This window comes from Mesoplodon bidens (genome assembly GCF_964165515.1).
Source record: "Mesoplodon bidens genome assembly, chromosome: 9".
In the NCBI taxonomy this organism is placed as follows: domain Eukaryota; kingdom Metazoa; phylum Chordata; class Mammalia; order Artiodactyla; family Ziphiidae; genus Mesoplodon; species Mesoplodon bidens.
The window spans coordinates 88,030,608-88,052,172 of record NC_138166.1 but is presented as its reverse complement, the minus strand read 5'-3'; the positions used below and the strand labels follow the sequence as shown (position 1 = coordinate 88,052,172).

General features: G+C 39.7%; 1 protein-coding gene across 1 annotated transcript in view; it reads right to left on the bottom strand.

Annotated features, from left to right (window-relative positions):
- Positions 1-21,565, bottom strand: part of EXOC4 (exocyst complex component 4) — an 813,795-nt gene that overhangs the window by 163,125 nt on the left and 629,105 nt on the right. The window contains exon 12 of the mRNA XM_081244856.1: positions 4,251-4,387. Within this exon, the coding sequence (XP_081100982.1) occupies positions 4,251-4,387 (137 nt within the window). The remainder of the gene's footprint in view (positions 1-4,250; positions 4,388-21,565) is intronic.

Sequence of the window (21,565 nt, the reverse complement as noted above, 5' to 3'; positions counted from 1 at the left end):
AGCGGGAAGCAGCCGCATAGCACAGGGAGATCAGCTCAGTGATTTGTGTCCTCCTAGAGGGGTGGGATAGGGAGGGTGGTAGGGAGACGCAACAGGGAGGAGATATGGTAATATATGTATACGTATAGCTGATTCACTTTGTTATAAGGCAGCAACTAACACAACAATGTAAAGCGATTATACTCCAATAAAGATGTTAAAAAATATACTAAAAGTTATGGAGTGGAAAAAAAACAAAAAAAAGAAAAACATATGAACCCCTGAAGTACTGAGGAATATATGGTCATCAATCTCAAAGGAAGTCTCAAGAGGTATGCCCCCCAAAATTCTCAACTTAGCCCTGTCCTGTTGAACATTTAAAAAAATGACATACACAAAGAAACTAAAAGATTGCTAATAAAATGAAGAATGACATGGAATCTGGAGGGATAGCTATGATTTTTTGATGACAATGAGGATTCAAAAATATCTCAATAGACTGAAATGATGAGCTAAAAATAACATTAAATTTAATGGCTACATGTGAGATCTTGAATTTAAGTTAAAAAAATAATCCCTACAAATATAGCTTAGAAAAGATAAGGTTAATTTCAGTGACTATTTCTTCTTATATCTCCTTATTCCTTACAGCCAACCAGTGTCCATGTCCTACAAATTTACCCCCTTAATTTAAGTTTCTTGGTCTGCCCCTTCCCCTCCGTTTCCCCGGCCTCTCCTCTAATTCAGGCACTCTCTGCCTCTCTTCCCTCCAACTCCACACTCTGGCCTTTCCAATCCATCTTACACAAAGCTCAGAAAAATCTCCCTAAAGCACAGGTCTTTCCTGGCATTCCCTGTTTACTGACCTTCAGTGGTTCCCACTACCGAACTTTAAAAGGTCACGTTCCTTGAGCCTGGCATTCAAAAGCCTCCATTTTGGCTTAGCCATCTTTTCCAAAACCCAAACATTCATAACTTGCTCATCCTTTTCCTGCTCTTCCCCACCTCCTTGACATTGTTGTGGTTCCTTCACTCCTTTAGCTCCTTCAGTTTAAATCCTCTCGAAGTCCTCCTCATTCTTCACAAACTCTAGGTTTGTAACCTTCACCAAACCTCTCTTGTCCTCTTTAAGTAATTTCTTCCTCTTAGAGCATGTCATCATTACCTAACTTACCATATTTCCTGTCATAAATTGATGCTGTGGATACACGTCTGATTTCTTTGTCCCCTATTTTCCTTTCTATCCTCAACCAAGGACGTAGCTCATTAAAGGTATAATCTGTAACTGATGGACTTCTTTATTCCTACACACTCACATGCAATGATGTGTGTCTGGCATTGGGTCCTGCACAAAGAAGGCAGTGGTTTTGCTGAAGAACAAGAGCACACTTGGAACACTGGGCTCAGAGTGGAGTACTCCTTTTTTAAGATAGATACTACCAGACTAATGGCAACAGAGAAAGAAGAGTGGGATGGTTTGCAGACCCAGGACGTATCAGAAACCAAGGATGTTCTGTCTAGGGGAAAAGAAAAACAAAACAAAACTACTAAATGGACCATGATAGCCATCTTCACATATTTGAAGGGTTTTCATGTGTAAGGGTGAAACTGATTTGGAATCACTACAGAAATAAGAACTATGTCCAATCTGAATATCGTTTCAAAACAAGAAACTGTTCAACGGTGACCACTCTGCTTTGTGGAATTAGTAAGCTTCCTATCACTTGACTTGTGAGGCAGGATCATAAATGAGGAAAAGGTCGCCTACAATAAATAAGGTGCCAAGCTATACAAACTTTTAAAAAGATTTCTTTCAAAATAACAAGAACAATAATATATAAATGACCATCAGTGAGTCTATTGTCAATTTTGCCATATCTTGGGCAGGTTAGGTAACATCTCCATTATAATTAATACTCACTGGCATTATTATTTGTTAGAAATTATGGGTTGCCCTTAATGAAATATAAGAAAAAGAAGACATGCTTTGCTTTAAAAAAAAAAAAGCTTAAAATTCAATGCAGCTTAAAGTAAAAGTAAATTTTTAAAGTATGTTATTTGACTGTCATTTGGTAGATGTGACATTGGTACAACCATTTTGGAGTTAACTCTGTGGCCCAGAAATTCCACTCTTAGACAACTAACACAAGGGCAATGGCTTTTAAAATTTTCGTTTGGGTATCTCTTAAAGGAATTTTGAAAAACTATATTCTCTTCCCCACATTTTTTTTTTTTTTTTTTTTTTTTTTTGTGGTACGCGGGCTTCTCACTGCTGTGGCCTCTCCCGTTGCGGAGCACAGGCTCCGGACGCGCAGGCCCAGCGGCCACGGCGCACGGACCCAGCCGCTCCGCGGCATGTGGGATCTTCCCAAACCGGGGCACGAACCCGTGTCCCCTGCATCGGCAGGCGGACTCTCAACCACTGCGCCACCAGGGAAGCCCCTCCCCACATTTTAAAATTGAAATTTAGTTTTTTTTTAGCATGAGTTTAATGGTTACAAAATATTAAATTTTGGCACATTATAAATATTGACTCTTTAAATCACTATTTTAAGTGTAACCAATAGAATCTCAATACCGTAGGGATTTGAAATCTACCATAATACATTTAAAATATACAAAAATAAGCTCTTTTTTAATGGCTAGATATTTTTCATTTTTCTCTTTGAGTTATTATTTCTATTTCATTTCCTCACCAAGTTTTATCCTAATGGAATATATCTTTATGCTTGAAAGTACTTTACCATTACTCTACTTGTAGTTTTCTGCAAAAAATAAATTATTTGTACAAATTAAAATCTAAAAAATTTAAATTAAAATTTTCTTTACCAAAAGACTAAATGTTAACATATTTTTTGTTTGAAGTGCCATTAGAATGATCATTTGGTACACAACTGCGTATAGCATACTTGTTGATTATATGTATGCTTTTAACCTAAAAGTATTATCATTCTTGATGAAGAATTATTGAACAAAAAAAGTAAAATATTATTGGGAGTGCATCTCTCTGGGTTTCTTTTATTTATTTGGTTCTTGTAACTGTGGGTAAATATTACTTATTGCAGGAGTGAAGGAGGTTAAGCGTTAATCTATGTTATATTCCTTGGCCAGATTAATCTTCCCTGAACACTGCTCCCTGGTTTACTTATAATGGCTCCTTATCATCTACTAGTCAACATCTAAATTTCCAGGTCTTATTTTTTAAGATCCTTTGTTATATGGTCTTACTTTTCCTATTCAACATTACTTCCTACTACCTTCTCCTAGGAAGTCTGTTCCATTCAAACCTCCTCCTCCTTTACTCTCCCTCTGAATATCAGGCAACTACGTTTGTGCTGCCTCTTCATCCCTGCAATGACCCTGTTTATTCTTTCCACCTCCCTAAATCTCACCCATCTTTCTAAGGTCCAGAACCTAACTCACGTTCTGTGAGATCTTTCCTGACTCCAATCAGCCTGTCACTCTTTTTCGTGTTTTATTCCTTCTGCTCTTATAGTCTGTATTGTACAAGTAGTACCTGATGATATACTATACTGTACCCATCTATCCTTAATTATACATCACATAAAATTTAGTATTTTATTATACATTCTTTTCTTCTCTAATTGTTTCATGTCTTGTCAACCAGACCATAATTTCTTCTTATGATTACCTTTTTACAAGAAGTCTATGATCTTTTCCATAAGCTCAAAGAGATTTGTGAACTCAGAGAAAAGAAATCAGAGGGAAAACTAAATGTTTTCAAGTTCATAACAATGATTTTTCATTTCCATTGATGCTAAACAGGGTAACCATCCTTTCATGACAGTAGGAAGGCTATAGGTCAAACATCAGGAGGCATATGTTTGGACAGACTAAAAAGGAATCATATTATAGATTATTAAGGGTTACTAAGAGTTCAAAATTGCTTTACTTTAAAGATCTTTTAGAATCACAAGAGGGGCTAATCAAGATCCAGAATTTCCTTGAGGAAGACACATCTTATGATTCTAGACTTTCATAAAAATCAAGGCTGACACTTCATCTAAGCCACCCAAAGGCAGTCCTAAGTGGCTTTGTCCCTTTGTACCTTCCATTCCCTCTGCTGGTATGACTATACATGTGTCTAGGAGACTATTTCTTTGGTACATGTTCTCATCAGGCCTCTTGACAAACTCATGGATGGTCCTTTTCTATAATGATGGAAAGTTAGGCTATAAAGGCAGTATCAGCCACCACTCCAAAGGTCAAGTTCTAAATTGATGTTGCTTAGTTTCCAACAGAAGCTCTACCTGTAGGCTGCAGTGCAGGTGTCCTTGTACTCCTGTAGCTTCACGCACACCATGTTGAGGAACTGATCCGAATAGGCACTCAAGTCATGCATCAGGTTCATGAGGTCTTGCACTGTCTTCTCTACAATGATTGTGCTCTGGAAAAGAACACAGAGAGGACACAGAAACTCATGAGTGTTTTGACTCAAGTAATGTTCACGACAAGGAAGGGCTACTGAAAGGATGTGATCACTTAAGACACTTGAGCTTTCCTAGAAGGATGTGACATTTAAAAATACTCCTGAAAAACAACAACAAAATAAATATCTTACATAGTGCTGATCTTCCAAAGACCTGAGAAAGTGTTTTTTATGGAAGGACACAGGACAGGGAATTTCATATTGATTTCATGGAATTCTTGGCATCTACAAGATATTTCTGCGGCTTTTAAGAAAGAAAATGCATATTCAGTTGGAGCCTGATTTATCACCCCCAGGGTTATACTTTGAGATTAGGGACTCATGACAGGCAGCATAAAGAAAAAGCCTTCTAGGATTTGTTTTTTAAAGTTTCAAAACCATCAATCTATTAAGAATAACAACTAACATTTGTATTGCGCCTTACAGCTTGTAGAATGTTTTCACATATACAGCATATGTTACCTCACTTGAAACTCACAGAATAATCATGATAATCATGAACACTTATTAGATTCTTACAAGTGCGAAGCTGAGCTAGGCACTCTACATGCTTTATGTCATTTAATCCTCTCAACGCACCTACCTATCCGCTGAATCCCTTAATCATCCCCAGTGTAAAGAGGAGGAAACAGGCTTAGAAAAAGAAAGAAACAAAGCAAGGGCTCCAGACTTTGCTCTTTTAACTATACCCTTCTGCCTCAAACTTTTTCTCATGAGATCATAGTATTTCCTGTTGTCTTTGTCACTGTAGAAGCAGTGTCCAAAGTGACTCAGACATGTTTTTAAACTGAATTAAAGGAATATCCAAGGGTAAAATAAGCCCATCTTAGCCACTGATAGTACTGTGCATTAAATTGGTGTTATATCTGAAAAGAGGCATAGTCAATAAATTCTAAATCTTTGGTTAAGAAAAGACAGAGTTGTTTAAACCATTACTTCATGCCTCTTTTGAAAGAAGCACAATTACACTGGAGTAAATATTAATCATATGCTTGGAAGCTTGGAATCCTTTGGTCAATAACTGGTTTGATGAATATGTATTTATTTATATAGAATTCCATAAGCTATGTAGACTTAGCCATAAAAGTAAACATTAAAAAAATTTTTTCCAGCCTGACACTAACCTTTGAAATAATCAAAGGCATTTTATTATGCTTAAATACAGACTATGGGGTACAGGGTTTGGGTTAGCTTTTTTTTTTTCTTCTAAAAATAAAAAGAATGGATAAACGTGTACAGCTTTTCTCAACACAACAGAGGATCAGTCTGAGCTATGAGCTTACATATGCATATGCTTACTCAGGACTATTTGGTTCTAGAGGTTTCTTCTTTCCTTCTCCTCTCCCCACACTCCAAGTGAAATAATCAGAAGGTGAAAAGGAAGGAGCAGTTACACCGTGTAAGGCAACTTCATAGGAAACCAAATTACAGTCTCTATAGAATCCCCACAAGTTCAACTTCCTTTTCTGTATTGATTTTAAGATTAAAGCACTGCAGCTTCACCCTGATCCATAATCCTGTTCCTCTGTGTTTGTGTGTGAGTGACAGGAATTGATTCTGCTTAGCTACATGTCCCCATGCTGCTAAGAAGAATCAAAAATCCTCATCCTGATTAAGAACACAGGATATCCTGCAACACGTGGACAGCAATTAATAAGGGAGAGTAGAGTGCAGCCATCCTAACAAAAGCCGTTTGAAATCTGACAAACACTGCAGGGAAGATGAGCACAAGGAAATTGCTCAGATTATTGAGAGAAAGGGCCTGGTTCTATTCCCAATTAGGCTACTGATAATCAACTCTCGGGCAGTTTTGGGTAGCCCCTTCCTTTCTGATGGCTCCATCTAGCCTTCTGGTAACCAAGCATAATTTGATGGCTCCTCTATTCTACTGGCCCTCATCGCTCAGTCGGTGTCTTGGTGCTTGCAGACTTGGGGAATACTGTGTAACTGTTCCAGGTCATCTTAGGTGTGTTTGTTCTTCCTGATTTAGATGATCAACTTCTCAAAAGTGAGACGGGTGTTCTTATTTTCTAAAACCTTCCCATCCTTCCCTTCCTTTGCTTGTTTTATAATTTCTTAGGATCTTTAGGACAATACTACTAATCAAAGAAACAGGACTAATAATGTCAACCCATATAAATAATGTGAGGGATGTCATATATGTGAGGGATACGAGAGACAGGCATCTTTGCATTTGGAAGTCTCTTTGGGTAGTTCAGTTTGGTCTGTATTTATGCCCGTGTTTTTGGGTGATGAGAACTGTGCTGATGACAGTCGGAGAGGAAGGGGAGATTGTAGGCACAGAGGAATATCCCCTGGAGATAAAGGTTTTGGGGGTAAACAGGAAGTACCTGCAGGGAATGATTAGCCTATGTGATGCTATATGATTATATACAATGTTCCAGCTATTTGGTTGGTTTACCTTGTCACGGTAGCACTCTGGATCATCAATCACTACATTCTCTTCAAGGGAGATGACACTGTAGTTTGCCAAATGATGCATATTTTTTACAGGGGAAAAAAGATTCCATTTTCCAAGAATTTACAACAATTTCCAAATCAGTGGCTCTGACAGATAAATACTGAAAATATCAAATTTCTAACAAGGTCAATCCTGTTTTTATTTATTTGATCCCTCTGGCATCACAAATGATTTATTGTCTCATTATTAATTTGGGGAATTACCAATGTTGACTATAATGACTTCATAATAAGTAAAACCCTGATTTTATTCATTATAATTTCTATTAAACATATCACAAATGATTGATATTTGTTTAAAAATAACTCAATTCTCATTTCTTGCAACCTATTACCAGGTAATAAGTCTGAGCATGACATGAAAAATGAGAAAAGGAAAAAAAAAAAATCCCAGGATAGCTGAGGCAATAAAAAAAAAAAAAACCCACTGCTATGAAAAATAAACAACTAAAGTTTCTTACAGGGATGTATCAGCAATCTAAAATAAGAGGACAGTATATAAGGACCAGCTCTTTGGTTCTGAACTTAAAAATTTTAATAAATGAATGAATGAAGATGATTGGACACTGAAGACCTTGTCCATTTAGCCCAAGCCCTAATGGGGTACGGCAACCACTGGTTCACTTCTTTATTTACAGTCTCTTCTGTCACACTACAAAATCCTTTTGATCAGTGACTATACCTTCATATCTCTACTGCCTAGTAGCAAGGTATCTGGCACACTGAAGGCGCTCAAAAGATGTTTATTAGATGAATTAATGCACATTCAGAACACAGTGAAAAGACAGATTTAGAGTATAATTTTAATGTAAAATAGTGGGTCAAAAGCCTGATTTGGTAAAGTGGAATCAGACCATGGCCTCTTTGTTACTACATTACTGTACCTTAATTCCCATGGTTCTAAAGACTGAACATTTATTACAACTAAAAGTCTTAGACTTTGCTACCAAAACATTCCTAATTTCACTTGACTGTATTATTTTCTATAATGGCAATCCATAAATATATATACACACACAATTTAGGAAGTACAAACTCATAAAACTTTAGTTTGGAAAATGCAGTCTCTGTATGTGTGCTGTTTTAGCCCTTGAATCAGGGATGGTTCAGAGACGCTGCAGAGAACCTAGGGTCCTGGAAAACTACTTTAGGAAGAATTTGAAAGAAAACATAGAGTAAATCCATTCGTCACTTGAGACACACCCCACTACACCATACATATACACCAGCAACTGTGGAGGGAGAGGGCTTCACAAATGTCTGACGATGACAACAATGTTTCTGCTTATGGGGACATATCCAACTACAAGTCACCAAAACTTGTCATTCCATATTGTCCTTCCAATTACCATCAGCTCTAAATTGTGGTTGGCCATAAATGATAACAACTACAACAATGACAGTAATGACAGAAATCAAAAGGAAATTTTGCTCTCTGTTTTTTTATCTATATTTTGATTTGCGTGATGTTTAAAATATTCTGAATGGGTTTGCTCCTTTAATAAGCTAACTGGTAAAAGACTATGCATCCAGGGAGTTGGTGACTGAGGAAACTGCCACGTCTATGCTCTTCCTAATCATCCTCCACCTCAAAAGCTGAGTAATCTTTTAAAAAGTTACGTCTGGGCTTCCCTGGTGACCCAGTGGTTAAGAATTTGCCTGCCAATGCAGGGGACACAGGTTCGAGCCCTGGTCCGGGAAGATCCCACATGCCGCATAGCAACTAAGCCCGTGCGCCACAACTACTGAGCCTGAGCTTTAGAGCCCACGAGCCACAACTACTGAGTCCACGTGCCACAACTACTGAAGCCCGCACGCCTAGAGCCCATGCTCTGCAACAAGAGAAGCCACCGCAATGAGAAGCCTGCACACCACAACAGAGTAGCCCCCGCTCAACGCAACTAGAGAAAGACCGCGTGCAGCAACGAAGACCCAGTGCAGCCAAAAATTAAAAAAAAAAAACCTTAAGAAAAAATGAATCTTCAAAAAAAAAAAGTTATGTCTCCCACAAAAATGAGTGCTTATGTCCATCAAAAAAACATGAACACAAGTCCTCATAGCAGTTCTACTTATAATAGTTTAAAAAAGTAATAACAGTGGTCCTTATGTCCATCAATAGTTTATGGGCAAACGAACTGTGGTATATTCATACAACGGAATACTGCAGAGCAAGGAAAAAAGGATGAACTATTACTACACGTGACATGGACGTGCATGCTGAGCGAAAGTATTCAGACACAAAGCAGCACACTGTACGGTTTTGTCATTACTGTAGTTCAAAAACAGGCAAAAAGTAATCTCTGGTGATAGGAGTCATAACAGTGGCTACCCTTGGAGGCGGTGGGTCCTGAATGGGAAGGAGAGAACCTTCCAGGTGATGGAAATACCTTGAGTGGGTAGCTATTGCACGAGTAAAAACATGTGTAAAATTTTTTTGCACTTGAGATTGGTGCACTTCACAGTTTGTAAATTTAACATCAAAAGAAAAAATTTAAAGTTCTACCTGATTATGTCTCTACCAACTTAAAGCTCTTTAATGCACTAGGTCCCATATTCTTCATATAATCCACAGGGCCCTTCATGGCATGGCTTCTAGCTACCCCTCTAGCCTCACTATCTGCCATTTTCCTCTTGCTTGTCTAACATCTGGCTACGTGGCATTGCCTCAGTTCTTCATTCTCATTCCAGGGTTTTGCGCTTGCCTGCAAAGTCCTGTCCCTTGTCTTCCTTTCCTGGAGTACTTTTTCTTATCTTTCAGGTCTCATCTAAAAACTCCTTTGTGTGGGAAGACTCTCCCTAACCTTCATTAGGTCCTCCTGTTAGAAACACCTAGAACATATCTATCTATCTAGGCATCTCCCCCAGAGATGGTTCTGTTTCACTTGAGAACCCAGATTAATACCCACTGCAAGGGAGGAGGGGGGGATACTGACTGGGAGGGACATCTGGTCGGTGGTTACATGCACACATGTTAAATCTCAATTTTAAACAATTTATGTCCAACCATCACACAAATGAATAGGCACCCCTTCAAAAATTTGTCTGAGACTACCATCTGTGAGTGTGTAAGTCTTCTATTATAATGGTTTTCACTTAGGGTATATTTTTAAAATGTGAACATGTAGCAGTATTGTTGGCAATATTACCATAGACCACTGCTATAGATGAGAACTGTTGAGAAGGCTTGGATGTTTTATGGGGAAAGAGCTGGGAATTTAACGAATTGACTAAATAGATACATATTTATTAAGCAAATATTTCCTCTATGCCAAATACTAGGCTAACTTAGGAGATCAAAAGCCAGATGAGACAAGTTTCCTGACCTCCTGCCATCTTAGATATTAGTAGCAGAAGACACACGAGTTCACAAGCAAGGACAATAAAGGCTCATAGGTGCTGCTACCTTGGGCATCTGTATATTGAGCAATAGAAGCTCGGAGGAGGAAAGAGTTAATTGAACTGGGGTCGAAGGGGTGGAGGGGGTCCTGAGAAAGAGGAAGTTACAACTGAACTGAGTCCAGAAAGATACATAGCAACTTGTCGATTGACAAAGATTGGGGAGGGAAGCACTTCTGGTAGATGGAGCAGCATGAACATGAAGTGGTGTGGGATTTGGGGAATTGCACGTGGTTCTTAACGGCTGGGGATGAAGGGTGTGCATGTGTGTGTGTAGACAGGGTGGGTAGGCTCCGAGAAGCAGTACGAAGCTAGATCCTCAGAGTCTTTTGACAACATATACATACATGACACCTAAATATTTCGAATATCCCTTCCCCACCAAGAAAATACAACAAATTAATCCAATCTGATGTCACTAATCACTAGATGATCCACTCCAAGTGTAGGAAGATAATTTCAAAAGATTCCATTCTACCATTCAGAAAAAGACAAATACACTTATATAACCAACTGGGAAATACATTCGGAGCTCTGGCAGCCTCAAGCGTTAGGTAGAATTTATAAGTAGGCTTCAACAAAGAAAATATGAGGTCAAATTTTGGGCAATCAGAAAAACTATATCCCTTTACAATGCACAAAAGTGGTCATAAAATTTATTTGTCAAGTGAAAACTTGGAAAATACATATGATGTAAATTACAAATAGTATTTACTTTTAACATTTTGAGTAGAGGATCATTTATGGTTGAATAAAATCTGTGCCTAACATATCTTATAAGTACAGCTGGCTTTTTATGAGGTTTATTTAGGAGGTTGTGACTTCATATTCAGAACAAAACAAAATAGCAGGGAAGGGGAAAGAAGTATACAACAGTTGTGCTTAATTAGACTACGAAATCCCAAGGGCATCTTTGCTTCCCAAGCTAAAACTAAATAATAAAGGAATGTTTGTTGACTTATATACATCAAATCAATATAACTCTATGGACAGGTTATCAGTTCCCTTTGATATGTAATGGAACCCAGAGAGGAGAAATAAATCAACGAATAGGTGAGCATTAGCACTTGTAAGAAATATCTCCAACTCCACCCTTCCGCCCCCCATACACACACATACCACACACATAATTCAAAAGCACTTTAAGGTTACTATCCTGCAAACTACATAGTGCTACATGTTAGGAGGGAGACAGAAGTATATTAGCAACAAAATTAGCAGCTACAGTACTTCATTTCTTGCCAAGCAATGTTCTTGGTATAAAGCATGGTCTCTTTTCCCAGGGGATGATGATAATCTAGTTGGGATAACATCATTCAGAACAAGAAGCAAGTGGTTTTCCAAGAGATGAAAGTGCAAAAGACAATGGAGGAGAATAGGAGTTGGGGAGCCTGAACTGGGATCTGGAGGAGGGGTCAGGTTTGGATACATGGAAAGGAAGGGACAAGGTATTTCAGGCTAGAGAAAAGAGGTAGGCAAAGCCTGGGGAGGAGGAGTGAGCTGATCACAAATAGCAAAGAGAAGTCAAGGGTGGTTGGAGGATGAGAAAGGGTTGACTGGACAGTGGGGAACCAGCTTGTGGAAGGCCTGAGTGACAAAGCTGAGAGCTTTTTCCTGCAGATGGAGAGAAGCAGCGCAGTGTATTAGGTAGTGGAGCTCAGAATCCTAATTCTAGAGCTGAAAGCAACTTGCTATCCACAGTCAAATTCTCTTAAGCCACATAACAATTATGGTCCTAGATGGAACACTAGTTTGGACAAACCAGTTGTGAAGAACATTTCTGCAACATTTGGGAAATTTAAAAATGGACTAGATATTACATGATATTAAGAACTTACTGCTAACATTGGTAACAGTGATAATGTTATTTTGATAAGGAAATGCTCTTGTTCTGCAGAGAAGTAATACTAAAGTATTTTGGTATAAAATAGCTTGAGGTCTTGGTTTACACAAGAGGAGATATATGAAGCAATAGTTTTCAGACACTGGAGAAGGAAAATAAATGAAGCGAGCCCTATGGATGCCCCAGCTGGTGTTTCCAGGCCATAATGCAGGAAGGTGATACTTAAACAGTGCCTGGAAGCCTTGCTGAGCTGAGACAGAACTTGGAGTTTTGGAACATTAAGGTAGCTAGAGTTTTATGAGGTAAAATAGTGGGGAGGAGGGAGCTGCACAAAGAAAGGGGAGAAGGAGGAAGGAGGGAGGAGAGAAGGAGGGAGAAGGAGAGAGATCCAGGGAGGGACAGAGATCTCTGTAGATCATCAAGAGTCCCCTCAAATCTTTGGCTGAGTTCTGATCTGTGCCTGTGTAGCTGAAATGCGCAAGGCTGGTGAAAGTACTACCTGGAAAGAGCAGGTGGAATTCCCAGAGTTCACACAGGGGCAGGAATGGTTCATGTTCCCACCAGCTAGAGTGGGACGCCCAATAGATCTGCTGGAGTCCTCAGAAAGGTACTGGCACCATAGTGAGGCCAAGTTAACCTTGGACTAAAGATTGTCCTGGACATGTTGACATGTCTAACAAATCCTAGAAGGAAACCTTGAAATAAATGCCATAATTCTAAGTCACTAAAATGTGTCCGAAACAAAGCTCAGCAATATTTAAAAGACTACAACAGAATCCAGCATCCAATGCTGTACCCAAATTACATGTCCAGCACCCAAATAAGAGAAACAGACCCAGAAAGAACACAGAGAATAGAATTAGTAGACAAGGAGGATAAAATAACCATTACTAATATGCTCCTATGTTCAAGAACACAGAGGAAAACATGAACATGACAAGAAGAGAAATGGAAGACATGGAAATAGGAACTATCCAACATAAAACACAGAGGAAAGAAAGATGAAAATGATGGAATAGAGAGTCAGTGAACTGTGGGACAACATCAAGCAACCTAGTATAAGTGCAACTGATGTTCCCAAAGCAGGTGGGGGGGGGCAGAAAAAAATGATGGCAGAAAAAGTCCCAAATCTGATGACAACTATAAGCCCACAGATCCAAGGAGCTCAACAGATCTCAAATAGAAGATGACAAAAACTACAGTGAGACACATTATAATCAAATCGCTAAAAACCAAGGATAAATAGAAAAATCTTAAAACAGCAAGAAAAAAAAAAGCAATGAGATTTGAAAGGAAAAAAGAAGAATTCAGGTCTTCTGATTCCCATTTCAATGTTCTCTTTACTACCCCATACTGTGCCTTCTCCCGGTAAAAATGGTGTCAGGTGAAGATGGACCTGGCTGGCACATGGGGGTTGACGGAGGTACTAGAAACAAGTACTAGAAAAGCTAAGGGAGAAGAGCTTCAAGTAAGAGAGGTAGTGTAAGGGCTTCTGACTTTTAAGAAATAAACCAACCACTCACAAATCCTCCGATGGAGAAATAAGAACCTCCAATGGAAGACTTACTCCAGGTCATAGTCTCCCCAGGAATTTTATTTCCCAGTTGTATATTCTGAAACATTCTCTTTCTGTTCAAAGGACCCAATATTATTCCATGCTCTACAGTCGATACACATTAAAAAAAAAAAACCCAAACTTTCTTTTCCTTAACCCAACCAATACAAGTTTTTTTTTTTAAGGTAATTTACTCAAAGAAAAAACTAATAACAGGAAGCCACATAAAAGTAAAAAGGCACGAAAAAGAACAAATATAGATAAGCTTATAGAAAACATACATTCAAAGATAATCAAATTCTAGCCCCTTCTTGATTTGATTAACAAAGGTAAAATACTCAAATACTGTACCCTGGTTTCCTGTCTTATTTTGGATATACCAGCAAATATAAATAGCATGTATATTATAATATAAATGTGAACATTAGAATGAGCTACCTACCCATCATCCATCTGTCAATCTATCCAACATTTACTGAACACCTACTATGCATTACCTCATTTAACTCCCTAATACATTTTATTTATATAATATGTATTTACTATCTATAAGATGGCTACTACTATTCCTATTTGATAGTTGGGGAAACCCAAATACTAAGAAATCAAAGAGTTGTTCAAGGTCACACAACTAGAAAGCTGTAGCTCCAGCCAGGATTTGAACTCAGGCAGCCTGAATTTTTAGTTGCTTCCAGAAAAAACACAGAAGTGCTAAGTGATGAGTTAATTTTTCCAGGCATTCCACAGTGCCCGGTGCAGCACAGTCAAGGTGAATGAGGACTGATTCTGGAAGGTTACTGTGACCTTCAGATGACAGTTTCAGCGTTGAGACTGGTGAGACCAGAACCAGGTTTACAGGAAGCTGTGAAGGAGCTCAGCAAGTGGATGGGATGGAGTTAGGGCAGGAAGTAAAGACTGGACCCTCCTGGTCCTAGGCTCTCCGGGATGACCAGCCATCTGGAGGCACAGGTCACTCCAATGCCAGCAGCCAAGAGACTCTTCAGTGACAGTTTTAAGCCAGCAAGGGCTCTAATCTCTTCACACTTTCCTGATACCCTGCCCTCTTAAACCACCCAGAACTGATACCTAAGACAAAAGGTTTGGACATAAGGACATAAGACTGCCAGACAGGCTCAGGCTAATAATTCAAACTGTCTCAAACTTATCTTTCTGAAATTATATTTTCGCAAAATTTTCCATGCCCTGCCAACATCATCACCAGTGCATTTTCTAACACCCTTCTTCCTGAGAACTCAGAGTACTTCATAAATATCTCAATCAATATCCCAACAGATTGTGAGAAAGTAGAGCAGTCATTATCCCTATTTTTTAGCAAGTCTAACATTTAAAGCAATTTCAAGCAACAAGTATAACAGTTCGAAAGAGGTTTTTAAAGAACTCGAGAACACCAAGCTGCCACCAAAGGTGGTCTTAAATGCCTGTATTTGTTTATATTTCTCAAGTTCTCATTCAACTCGGACTACTTTCTATCAAGTTGCAAAGCACCGGCATTCACAGAAACCCCTTTCTTGACGTAGCGGTATTATTCAAGCCTATTATATGATTATTTTGTCCTTTTAAAGATCACCTGTCCCCAGTCACTCCATTTAGTGCCAACAGACAAACAAACCTGGAAATTCACAGAGCAGAACCTCTACAATTCTTTTCCCTAGCAAAGGCAAGGTCTCTCCAGCAGGAGGTTCCAAGGACCCACAATGGGGCACAATTCATTAGGGAAGACCTGCAAATATATAAATCAACATGACAGAGGAGGAAGTCCGGCTGAACCCAGTGGGAGATACAGGCTACACACACATTTGTTCCACTCTGTGCAGGCTCACCTGTCTTTGGTGGCTCACACCATATAATCATCAGTTATGCTGACAAGCTTGCCTTCAATTCATTTCAGCCTCAGTTACTCAGGCATCTCAGAAGTGAGAGCCGGAGCCCTCTGAGGAGGAGAATGAGGAGGGTGCTTGGCTTCCAGGAAGAGAACATATGGAATTATTTGGGGGGAGAGAGTATGTGAGGAAGCATGCAAGCGTGCAAGCGGAAATTTGTTCAAGGGTAGAGATCCAACTCGGTTATGGCTTATACCGGGAGGGACTCTTTGAGAAGAGCTCATGAATTTCAAAAAGATCTTGTTTTTAACAAAACTGGCTGTTGTAAAACCAGCATTCCAGCTCATTCGATAAAGTTAACTGTTCTACGTGACCTCTGCACGCTGAGCAAAACAGTATCCACCGCTGGGCAAAAATCACATCACCGTCCATCAGGAGACCTGGGCTGCAAACATAGTTGTAACACTGACTGCCTTTGGGGATACTGAACAAGTTACTCTCTTTTCTTCACTTGCAAGGGGTGTGTGATAGTCTTCATGACCCATGGTGGCATCTCCAGCCTGCCCACCATAAAGTCAAGTTGAGCTTTATCTCATTTTCCCAAGTTTAGGAGATGAGTCATTCACACTGATCCTAGATTTTAGTTATCAAAGCACATTATTTGTGCCTATACGAGATTAGAAATGACCAAAATGCATCTGATGAACTCAATGGCATCCTGCCAAAGTTTGCATGAAAGGAATAGTAATAGAACCACCCACACTGCCCAGGGAAGCAGCTTTTCTCCTGAGTCCAAAAAACAGTTAGTGGTTAAAAATCAGAATATCGGAGCTTTGATGTATTTCCTTCTAAGAGAATTTCTTCACACAGGAAACGCCCACGCCACTGGGAAAGATACAGCCAACACTTATGTGTACAATAATTTCTAGACTTTAGGATTTCAGCAGCCAGGAAACATAAATGGATCAACACAGATCCAACTTTTTATGGTGCTAAGTTATGATGCTTAAAACAAAACCAAAACAGATCACCTACACTATCACTGTTTTTACAGAAGTATGATAAAAGTATGAGTATTTTAACACCAAAAACTGGGAGGAAAATAATATCAGAAAAAAAGGATGGTTCTTCCCCCAAAAGTAAACTTAAAGATCTTCTCTCTCTTTCTCTCTCGCTCACACACTCACCTACATCCCATCTCCCCATTACCACCCCCACTACATTGACCTTGCTTTACCCATTATCTGTGGATGCCACTTTGGACTGGCTGACCCAGGTTAGTGGATTGGGCTTTGGGGACCACAGCTCTAGGAGGGAGGTGTTAGGTATCATTAACAGAGTACATGTTTTACAGGTCACTATGTCTGATGAGCCATAGATGCTAAGGGACATGGTTCAACTGCTGTGACCGTTTTCAGCTTTGGGCTGGGGGGGTGGGCAGTCATCAATCCACCAAACCAGGGTTTTGTATTCATTCTGGAGTCTCTTATGAGACGAAGGAGGAGAACAGAGACAGACTCACGTGTTTTAAAAAGTAGGAGGAATTAAGCACACAAAGATTCAGCTGTCACGGTTTTATCTTTGGGTTGTAGGTATAAAATTTCTTACAATATGAAATGAATACAAAATTCAAAAGTACTAAATGCAATAATAAAATCGTTCAACAGCCTCTTACTGTGGGTAACTTAGGAGGCACTTGAAGAACATACAGATATAATTTGGAAAGAAAACTCTAACGGTTCACAAAATTACCACTGTTCCCATGTAACTGAAAACAATAGACCCTACCGCAAAATATAGACAGAGCATTCAAATCATTTTAATGGTTTCTCATTTTTTTCTTTTAAACTCTCTGCTCCTTTTATCACTAAGATTTTTTTTTAATGAAAAGTGGAATGTCCCTGCTGCCCATTTTCTTCTTTTATTGTTTCCCTTTTGTTCTAAAAATGAGGGTAAAATTAAATGCTTAGATCACTAGAGATTTCCAGATGGTCAGACAAATGAGTACGGGGCTCCTAGGCTTGCGTTTTTCATAGACATGGACATGTATCTCTCACTCGGTCTCCATGGCTCTTGTTCAATACAAATTTGATTTAGCCTAAGTACCTTCAGTATGTGACAACCAAATGTCTACCGAGAATGAGGGGCAAAATTGGTTTCACTGCTTAAATTAAAATGGGAAATTTCTATGCATTATAAAGTATCCCTTAATTTTCTTGGTTTGTATATCTAAAATAAAATAGAAAACGTTTATATTTATACACTTTAATCTTTGCAGACTATTGTGAAATGTAACTGTTTTTCTTCCTATTTATTTGTCTCCCTTCCTGATCGCCACCTTTTCTCCAGGTTATTTCATTAACGCTTTTCCCGGTTCCCTGGAGCTACTAATCCTGTGTTATAACCCCAGGCCATTCTTCCTCTTCTTTTATTCTCCTGTGTTCCTTTGCTATTCTCCTTTCTGTCTTAAACTTTCTACCACACAATAAGCCTGTGGGTAAGGGCTGGATAGCAACTGGAACTGTTTATTCTCTTAAATAAATATGCATATATTTCTTATGATATGCCAGGCATTCTTCTAGGTGCTTTTAAAATTATTAACTCATTTAATCACCGTAGTAACTCTATGAGGCAGATAGTACTATGATCTCCACTTGACAGATGATGAAACTGAGGCATAAAGCCCAGGGCAACACAACTAGTGAATGGTGGAGCCAGACCCGAGGCCAGTCAGTCTGGCATCGGAGCCCTTGTTCTTAAGAAGAATAAGGAGAAGGAGAAGGGGAAGGGAGCTGGAAAACAGAGGGAGAACGAGAGACATCAACAAATGATTCATTGGGAATGAGAAGGATGCAGGGAAGGGCAGCTTAAAAGTAGCTCTGGAGTCATTGTAAAAATCTGGGCTTGATGTTCACACAGGACTCTGGAGCAGAGACACGTATGGCAGGCATGACCATGCTAGTGGAAGGGTGTTGCCGTCTTGAAGATAAATGGTAACTGAAGTGGCTCAAGATCATCAGTGACTGGAACGCTGGCAGCAGTAGACTAGAACAGCCTGACTGGTCATGTGCTGGTAAATGGTTAGCAACCTGCTCTTCAGGGAGCTGAGGGAGTCCCAATTTGTAATATTTGCTGGTTTCCATTTGTAAACACTCCCACCACGGCCGATTTCAAATTGCCAGTGTGATGTCACTGAACTCAGAGGTGGGAAGAGATGCACAGTAACACCCCTGGTAATATAGTGTTGCTGCCATCACCTATGATAGGAGCAAAAAACTAATAACAGAGATACTAGTAAAATGTAAAATAATCAAGAAGTGTTGAGTTTGAGTAGTTATTACCTGTGTTTTTAATATTATAGAATTTACCTTTTTTTTTTTTGTGGTACGCGGGCCTCTCACTGTTGTGGCCTCTCCCATTGCGGAGCACAGGCTCCGGATGCGCAGGCTCAGCGGCCATGGCTCACGGGCCCAGCCGCTCCACGGCATGTGGGATCCTCCCGGACCGGGGCACAAACCCATGTCCCCTGCATCGGCAGGCGGACTCTCAACCACTGCGCCACCAGGGAAGTCCTAGAATTTACTTTTTAACAATGGCTGTGTTTACTAACTGGCTTACAAGATTTCTGAAAATTTAACAGCCAACTCTCTGGAGCCTACGGGAGCTAGGTCCTGCCCACCACTGAGCGTGACCACCCAAACACATCCATTCTCAAATAAGTGGGTGGATCGTCATCTGGAGGCTTGACCTTCACAATGTCCCAGATTTGCCACACCAGGAAATAAATGCAGGAAGAGGGAAACAAACAAAATGAAAGAGCTTTTGAAAAACCAAATAGCCACTCTCATCTGATGCAAGGAGACAGGGGCCAGTGTGAACAAGGGAGTTTGAGAAGGTAAGTTCAGAGAAGGCCCGAGCCTACGTTCTCTAACATGTCATAGGTCATGAGTAGCAAACAAAAGACCATGGTGGAAACCAGCCACCCAGCCTCACACTCTCTAAGTGAGGTCCTGCATCTTCATTCTCTGTTCTACGTAGACGCGTTATTTGCGGGAAACAAGACGTAAAGGAGGAGTAGACTAGGACATTCATGAAATGATAGGCCTTAGGTAAGCAATAATGCTAAACTGTATAAAAAGAAGATTCAGGAACATCACGAATCCTATTTTAGTATTAGAATCTAGATATGGCACTGAGAAAAATGTAAAGCTAGGATACAGAGAGAAGAAAAAGTCAAATATCACAGGGAACTAGCAATCTTTGGAGAAAGCCAGTCTGTTTCACTGACCAAGGTTTCCCCATAGTCAAGCACAGTGCAGTACAGTCATATTCAGTAATTTTTTTTTTCTCTAAATGAATTTCCATCCTATCTGTTCCATGAGGTGACTGTCTTTGAAATTCTTGTCACTTGAATACAAAGCGATGCTTGTGTGTGTGTGAAAACCGTCTGCTTTTTTCTTTGTTACTCAAGATTCTAGTAATATTTGAAAATTCATGAGCTTACAAAAGAATGCACATTTAAGATGTTGACCTCCAGCTCTTCATATAACCTTACTAGGTGTAGTATGACATAGAATTTTATGTATAAAGTACTTATCAAATGCTTGTCAAATTGGGAGATTAGTGTAAGATCCATCTCATTACTCCAAACTGCCAAATAATGGGCTGTTTTGCTAACTGACACCTGAACATATAATTATAACTGGCAACCCTACATAGCAGAGCAGCTTAGGTCAAAAAATCAGCGAGCTTCCAGATCCCGAGTGGCAAACTGCGGATTGAACTGGAAGTTAGTTAACACAGTTCTCACTTTCATAATTGCTAAGAGGAAGCACAGCTGTAAGCCCCAGGTTGGCTTTGGTAAAGCCAATATTGAGATTAAGGCCCTTTCGGTTTTATTGAATACTGTGCTTTTCCTCCCCCAGCATCCCCTTACTCAAGCGATAAGGATTTCCTGCTAAAAAATTCTAGTTTAGAGAAGAGATCCTACCTTCCTGCTATAGTTGATGTGGTACAGCTTGGATACAGAAAAATAGAATAACTGTGTTTAATGAAGAAACTTTATCAACTTCTTTTTCCAAAACAATCATTTAGTGAATATTGTTGAGTATCTACCATAAGGAAGACACTATGCTAAGGAGATACGCACATAGAAAGGGAGTGGGGGAGACTAACCTTTAATAAATACCTCCTGTAGGCCAGGGATTATGCTAAGCAGGGCGACATGCTTCATCTCATTGAGGCTTCACAGACCTCATATCACAGAAAAGACAGGGAGCTTCAGAAAGGTGAAGTTCCTTTGCCCAAGATAGCAAAGGGTGGGGCCCAGAGCTGCCCTCAGACTGGTCCTATTCCCAAGCCCAGGCCCTTTCCATTATACCACATGGCAACTTAATCATAAATTCTCAGGCAAGGCCCTGGCAGGAAACAGACTACAATTTAGTTTTAAGCTTCTTGAGGAGGATGTAAAAGATGTATACACACAGAGACTGAGCGACTCATAAGAGGGATACATGAGTGCTGTTCATCACAACCTGAGATGCTCTGGAAAGGTTTTACAGACAAGTTAGCATCTGAGCTGGGCCTCCAGGGAAGGTAGGTAGAAAAGGCAGATCTTAACAGTCTGGGGAGGTAGGAAAGAAGGGGTCTGGGTGTTCCATCTTCCTCCAGTTGCCCGAGAGGAGAAGCAGGGCAGAGCCTTACGAGTAGAGGCATAGGAACAGGGATGAGAAAGATGTACTTAGGGGAGAATTTACTTCTGGGTAAAGAAAGCAGATTGAACATACACATCTATTCTCTCTCCCTCCCAAAATCTCAATGAAATGACAGTAAGGAGATTATTTTTGTCCAAGACACAAGCCTATAAGGATAAAGAAAATAGGAAGGAGAAGACAAAAGCAATGCAATATTAGAAGCTGGAAAGCAGATCAGAGAGGTAAATGCTTCTAACAGGCTCAAGAAAGTGGAATCTTATGTCAGTAGTAGGAAAAGGTGAGAAACAATCCACTCTCTACTGCAAC